General features: G+C 58.3%; 1 protein-coding gene across 1 annotated transcript; it reads right to left on the reverse strand.

Moving 5' to 3' along the window:
* Positions 1-2567: 2567 nt before the first annotated feature.
* On the reverse strand, positions 2568-6629 carry PHLDA3 (pleckstrin homology like domain family A member 3). The gene is made up of 2 exons (XM_005310631.4): positions 6049-6629; positions 2568-4180 (listed from the first exon to the last, which is right to left on the reverse strand). The coding sequence occupies exons 1-2, from the start codon at positions 6398-6400 to the stop codon at positions 4056-4058; spliced, it is 477 nt and encodes a 158-aa protein (XP_005310688.2). The 5' UTR covers positions 6401-6629; the 3' UTR covers positions 2568-4055.
* Positions 6630-6966: the final 337 nt, after the last annotated feature.

Below are 6966 nucleotides of genomic sequence, written 5' to 3' on the forward strand. Positions count from 1 at the left end.
CTGCCAGGAGCAGCTGGAGAGAAGGAGCCCTGGCCAGAGGCAGCACATACCTTAGGGCTGCGTTTTACAGACACAGAGGGAGAACCAGACGCTTGAACGTGTTTTTTAAATACCTAGAAATCTGGTCCCTGCAAAACCCACAGCAGCAAAGCCGCGATGAACAGCAAGTGCCCAGAGCAGCACAGGCCAAAGAGAAACGCTGCCTGTCTCCCCACAGGGTTTGAGGCTCACGCAGGGTTCCAGGCTGCAACTTCTCTGCGTTCTAGGCTGTCTCCCCACTGGATTCTGGAGGGCCGCCTCGCAGAGTTCCAGACTGCCTCCCCTCAGCGATGGGTCTGCAGCCGGCCGGGTCCAGGGACATCAAGGGGTGATGTTAACCCTTCCCCGTTCAACACACTCTCCTGCGTGAGGCCAGAGCAGGTGCTGTCATCCCGACTGTGAGAGCTTTGCAAAATACTTGTGTCAAACTCAAACCAGCTGGAGCAGAGCAGGGTTTGAGGGCCAGTGTTTTCCCAGAGCTTCACCTGGGCTATGGGCGCTCGGTGAACAATCTGGGGAGCCACCAAACCACACCCCGAGCTGCCACGGCCACTCTCCCCCAGCAAGGCCTGAGACCTCATTGTTACTTAGAAGGATAAGGAAGGTTGAGGGAGTGCCATGCCATATAGGGCAAGAACCATCTGTCACTAGGGAACTGGCCTCTCACTGCTGGGCCCTCAGTGAAAGGTCCCAGGGTGGATGGGGTGGAGGATGCTACATGGAAGGGATGTACCACTAACCCAGGAACCTATCCTTGTAACAAACCCCGATGCCAACTCTGTCCACATATCTATTCAAGTGACATCATCATAGGACCTAATCACATCAGCCATACCATCAGGGGTTCGTTCACCTGCACATCTACCAATGTGATATATGCCATCATGTGCCAGCAATGCCCCTCTGCCATGTACATTGGCCAAACCGGACAGTCTCTACGCAAAAGAATTAATGGACACAAATCTGACATCAGGAATCATAATACTCAAAAACCAGTGGGAGAACACTTTAACCTGTCTGGTCATTCAGTGACAGACCTGCGGGTGGCTATATTACAACAGAAAAACTTCAAAAACAGACTCCAACGAGAGACTGCTGAGCTGGAATTGATATGCAAACTAGACACAATCAACAAAGGATTGAATAAGGACTGGGAATGGCTGAGCTATTACAAACATTGAATCTATCTTCCCTTGTAAGTATTCTCACACTTCTTATCAACCTGTCTGTACTGGGCTAGCTTGATTATCACTTCAAAAGTTTTTTTTCTCTTACTTAATTGGCCTCTCAGAGTTGGTAAGACAACTCCCACCTGTTCATGCTCTCTGTATGTGTGTATATATATCTCCTCAATATATGTTCCATTCTATATGCATCCGAAGAAGTGGGCTGTAGTCCACAAAAGCTTATGCTCTAATAAATTTGTTAGTCTCTAAGGTGCCACAAGTACTCCTGTTCTTTTTATGGAAGGGATGGTTCATCAGCCCCTGCAAAAGGAAATGCACAAGCACCCTTGCACAGTGGGTGGCCTCCCCCTGCCTACAGGGCCAGGATGAGGCCTGGGCACCCCTGTAATGCCACATAATCCCAACTGTGTGGCCTGGTGCGGGGGAAATCCTAGCCCCAGGGGGCAATGGGCTGACGGTGGGCACAGCCCCCCTGCCCAGCACTAGCCCTTCCTGTCGGCGCTGCTGCTGTGTTTTCTAAGCTGTTTGCCACCTCTCAGGGCTTTGAGACCCTCCATTGATTTTAATCTCAGGCTCCCAGGCTTCATCTGAGAATCCCTCCTTCTCCCTGGCAGTCCAGGAGCACAGGCCACTGTGCAATGACAGGACAGCGCAGTCTGTGGAAGCTAAAGAGACCCGCTGGGTCTGTCTGTGACCTGCAGCCCCCTTTGCATTCACCACAGCCCAGGCCTGTCTCTGCTGTAGCACAAGGGACACTCCATGGGTCTCCTTGCTGTGGTGTACTGGAAACTGGTTACAAAGGACAAGCCATCACTTTAAGCTTGAGGGATTTCCTGGTCCTGCTTGCAGGCTAGGGGCCTCAGAGAGAAGCTGCGTGATCTGCGTCAGTCGGCAGCCTGGAGCGAAGCAGCCTAGAAAATGATGCAAAGAGTCCTGTGGCACCTTATAGACTAACAGACGTATAGGAGCATGAGCTTTCGTGGGTGAAACCCACTTGCATCCGAAGAAGTGGGTATTCACCCACGAAAGCTCATGCTCCTATACGTCTGTTAGTCTATAAGGTGCCACAGGACTCTTTGCTGCTTTTACAGATCCAGATTAACACAGCTACCCCTTTGATACTAGAAAATGATGGGATGAGTTGTGCCTCTCTGCTTTCAGGGAGCAGCCTGCTTTGTCTCTCTCTGGTTTCTCACTATGAATTCTCAGAAATAAAGGAGTGGGACGTTGCAACCTTCGAGCAAGAGTATTTGTGTTTTTATCTCACTTCTCTGTGTGCGAGCCATGAAACAGAACACGTCCAGTGCTCCCCTTCAGATTGTTACACCTCTAGTTCAAATGTTTCATTTCAATCCCCAGTGGTCATTTTTAATCACATAAAAATCCCTTTACAAGGAGCATTCAGGACATGGCTGCTTTGGGCTGTCAATCAGTTCTCTTCTTTCTTTGGAGCCAGGTGGCCACTCCCCACCCAACAAATGATCACAGCAGAGGAGCTCTCCCTGTAATGTTTATTGGTCCATGTCACAAAATTATCACTCAGCTTGACCTTCACACAGAGGCCCAGGATGGGCACAGCAGGGTGCAATAGAGGGGCTGTGGCAGATCGGGGTGGGGGGAAAGCCCAGGGCCAAAAAAGCAGGGGGCTGCAGGTCAGGATTGAGGGGTATGGGCAGAGCTGTATTTGGGGGAGCCCCTGGCTGGAATAGCAAGGGGCTGCGAATCAGGACTGAGGGGCATCTGCAGATCTGTGCATGGGGGAACTGCCCCAGCACACTGCCCACGTCAGACCTGTCTCTCCGGTGACCTTCACCCTGCCTCCGTTCACCCCAGACCAACCCCCACAAGGTGAAGACGCAAATCAAGCAGCAGCAGCATGCAGAATGAGCATCGTCTGATGAGCCATGACCAAAGCGTTCAGACACAAACCGCCCTTTGCTGTCAGCGGCCCAGGTGCCCGCATTGTCGATTGTCCTGACACACCAACAGCAGCGACTCCCCATCCTGGCAGGAGAGCCGGTCTGACCCAGTGGGGCAGGGCGTGCGAGCGCTTGCACCGTCTGTTTCAAGGGGAGGAATTCATTCAGGGCTGTCCTCACAACCCCTCTGTCCAGACAGGTCACTGGCTGAGACAGGCTGGTGCCTTTTCGCTGAAGCCTGTCGTCACACGGGCCCCAGCCAAACTGGGGAGTGGCACCATACAATCACTCCGCTCAGGAACCTGCCCCCACCTACACCCTGACATCCCACCAGGCTCAATCTCTGGATGCTGAAATTTAGCATCTTCAGCTTGGATCTCCAGCCACTCCAGTCCTGCAGGAACAGTCTCGGGAGAAGAGACATAGGGCAGCTGATTTCCAGTTCATCACGGCCCCAACCAGCTCAGCTACGGGGCAGCTTGTCACCTAGGGATGCACCTGTGGATCACGAAGATGCCTGGCTGAGCCTTGGCAGCAGAGCCATGGCAGGTCCGGCGGGTGGGATGGGCTCCCCGGCTCACTAGCACGGTCGAGTGCCTTCTGACGTCCAGCCAGCAGCAGGCTGATGAAGCGCAAAACAATCCTGCTTTAGTTCTTGCTTTTATCCCCCAGGTGCTCCCCTTCCTGCCTCTCCTGCAGGCCCTCGACTGGACCAGTGGGCCCCGGATCCCTGGGCCAAGCTATACGGAGCGCTTGGAGAATGGTGCAGCCGCCTATGGCTGTTGGGAAGCAGGAATGGCCCAGCAGGGAGGGGGGCGGTTCTCAGCAGCTAGCGGCACACGCGGTCCAGGCTCATCGGGCCTTTGGCGCTGAAACGCCTGCTGTCCCTCTTAAAGCCAGGGCTCCACTTTCACTCATAGCCAGGGACTCCGTTCTCCCCGCTGGCGGGCGAGTGCCCCTCCGCCATCCCCGTCCTTCCCTTGAGCCCCTCCGGGTCTGTGGCCTGGCCGCTCGGGGCCGGGTCGTACTGGAACGCTGCCAAAGGGAATGCACCGGTTAGCGAGGGTGGCTGCCCAATTCAGGGCCAGGGGACTGGCTGGCATGGGCACCTGGGAGTTCATCTGGGCATGGGCCCAGCTCAGACCTGGGGTAAGTGAGATAGACTCTGGGGAAGTGTATGGGGGCATTCCACCTATTTACATCTGGGGGAATCTGGTCCCAGCTTGGGTTCAGGCCAGAGGAGGGAGCTGAGAGGGGGGCACACAGGGTTGTGATACAAGCCACTGCTTGCTCTACCTGAGCCAGGACAGATGGAGAGCCCAGGCCAGGCCCAGAACAGGGGGAGAGCAAAGGTGGCTTGAAGCCCCCCCTCCCTGCCCCAAACACAGGAAGGGGGTAGTGGAGAATTGGGCTACCAGGCACCCTGCAGGATCGAGCCCTGCTTTGGGGCTGTGGGAGCAAAGAAGAGACCCGGGGGTGTTTTCCAGCTTGAGAGCTCCAAGTTCCACAGCAGCAGCGCTATGGTCACCATGGCCACCCCGAGGGCCAGGGCTTGCTGGGAGGGGACCTCTCCCATCATGGGGATGCTGTCACTAGCCTGGGGGCGGGAGCCTTGCCCCACTCACCGGGCAGAGGGATCAGCTCTCCCAGCCCCAATCCCCCATGGAAGCAGTGCCAAGTGCCTGAACAGCACTGTGGAAATCAGCCAGGGGATTGGCGCACATGCTGGAGTAGGGTTTAGGAGCCAGGTCCAGCTGCTTCCCATCCAACCCGCCTCTCCCCGACACTCCAATCCACCATGGAGCTCAGGACTGCTCCAGCCAAGGGGATCTGCAGCTGTCCCAGCACCTGCCCAGGTTGGAGCATGCCCAGGAGGCAGGCAGTGGGACCTGGCACATCATCTCCAAAGCAGGGGGGAGGGGTTAGGGCACTGGCAACACAGTCCTGAAACAACCGGGCTTGCCCGCTGAGATCCCAGGGCAGCAGCATTACGGTAAGGAAGGAAGGCTCCTGTAGCAGGGCTCTGGCACAAGGAGAGGGGTGACTCTGCTAGTGGATCATCAGCCCATAGACAGGTTCCAGGCAAAGGCTACAGAAACCCTGTGAGCTCCAGGCAGTGCCTGGCACTCGGGGGAGACACGATCTGTGCCTGGACCTCTCCCAACCTGCCCCCTGCCCCTCCCCAGTGCTGCTGTGGTGGGATCATCCTGCCAGGCCAGACAGAGGCACTGAAATTCATCCCCACCCGGGCACGGAAACAGCAGCTCAGGGGCCCTTGGGGGAGGCTAGACCCCGACTGGCACAGTGTAAATACATGCAGCACCCAGCCCGGCACCCGCAGCTCCCCCTGAAATCCAGGAGAGTTGGGGGCACCCCAGGAAATCAGGCAATAGGCCCCACAGTGAAAACAGGGAGGGAAAAGCGGGGCCTGGAGACAGAGGACTGGGATGGCTCTGAGAAGGGCAAGCTGACTGGCACATCACCCTTGGCATGGGCAGGGTAACACCCGGCACCAGCAGGGGGTGAAGGTAAGACTCAGCAGAGACCCCTCTCGGGCAAGCTGAAGGAGTGGCCCCTTTGGCTGGTAGTAGCGGTAAGTTGTTATCCTCCAGGGGTCATGCTCTAGCAGGACTGCCCAGAGGATTCAGGGGGCCTGGGGCAAAGCAATTTCGGGGGCCCTTCCATAAAAAACAAGTTGCAATTCTCGTGGGGGCCTGGGGCAAATTGCCCCATTTGACCCCCCCCCCCCCTCTCTCTCGGCAGCCCTTTGCTCTAGGGAAGTTTCCTTCCTCAGGGACAAGCCAGTTCCAACGCAAGGAACCGCGGGCTGAGCCCCGGATTCACCCCGCTGCCCTTGGGCCAGCCCAGGGCGCCCGTCCCCGCGGTGTCAGGCCCGGGCTCACCCGCCCTGGCGCTGTGCCGGGCCCGCACACTTTGCATGGCCAGCCGGTTCTGGAAGCGCACGAGCCCCAGGCCGATCTCCGCGCTCCAGCCGGGCTCCTCCCGCGGGCCGCGGAAGTCGATCTCGCAGCCGCTGTCGGTCACCACGGTGAAGTAGACGTGCCGCCGCTTCCACTCCACGCACTCCACCGCCCGCATGCGGGCGAAGCCCAGCTCCTTGCAGCGGGAGCTGCCGGGCTCGAAGAGCCGCAGCCCCTCCTCGGTCAGCAGGCAGCGCTTCTTCTTCCAGCGCTGCAGCAGCCCCCCGCTGCGCTTCTCCAGCACCCCCTCCTTCAGCACCTGCGGGGGGGTCATGGCCGCCGGGCCGGCCCCCGCCGGGGCATCCCCTGCAGCCCGGGGTCCCGGGGCGCCCGGCTCCGGCTGGGCACGAGAACCGCGGCCCCTTCCGCTTGCAGCGCAGGGCAGCCAGGCGCGATCCCCCGGGCTGCTCCGCCCGGGCTGTGTCGCGGCATGCCCCGGCTCTGCTCCCTTCCCCTGCGGAGCCTCGCCCCACGCCCCTCCTGCCTGGCAGGCATCCTTCCCAGCCAAACGCAGGCTGTGGGCGGCCTCGGCTTGCAGCTGAGATTCATTCACAAATTGGCGCACACACGCGGCTGGGGAGGGAGGGGATCCCTGCGGAGCAGCCCCGGTTCCACCCCAGTGCCGTTTGGACAGCCAGGGCTTTCCTGACTGCCGGGTAGCGGCAGCCCCTGGGTACAGAGGGAGGGTTAGTGGGTTGCAGGGCTGATGTGCCAGTCTGAGGCCTGAATCATTGGCAGGCGGGCAGCGTAAATCCCTTTGCTCAGCAGCAACGTGCACCCGGGAATGGAGCTGTTTGCACAGCACTGGTGCCAGGCGAGGATCAGAGTCATTCGTATGGC

The sequence above is a fragment of the Chrysemys picta genome, chromosome 4 (assembly GCF_011386835.1).
Source record: "Chrysemys picta bellii isolate R12L10 chromosome 4, ASM1138683v2, whole genome shotgun sequence".
In the NCBI taxonomy this organism is placed as follows: domain Eukaryota; kingdom Metazoa; phylum Chordata; order Testudines; family Emydidae; genus Chrysemys; species Chrysemys picta.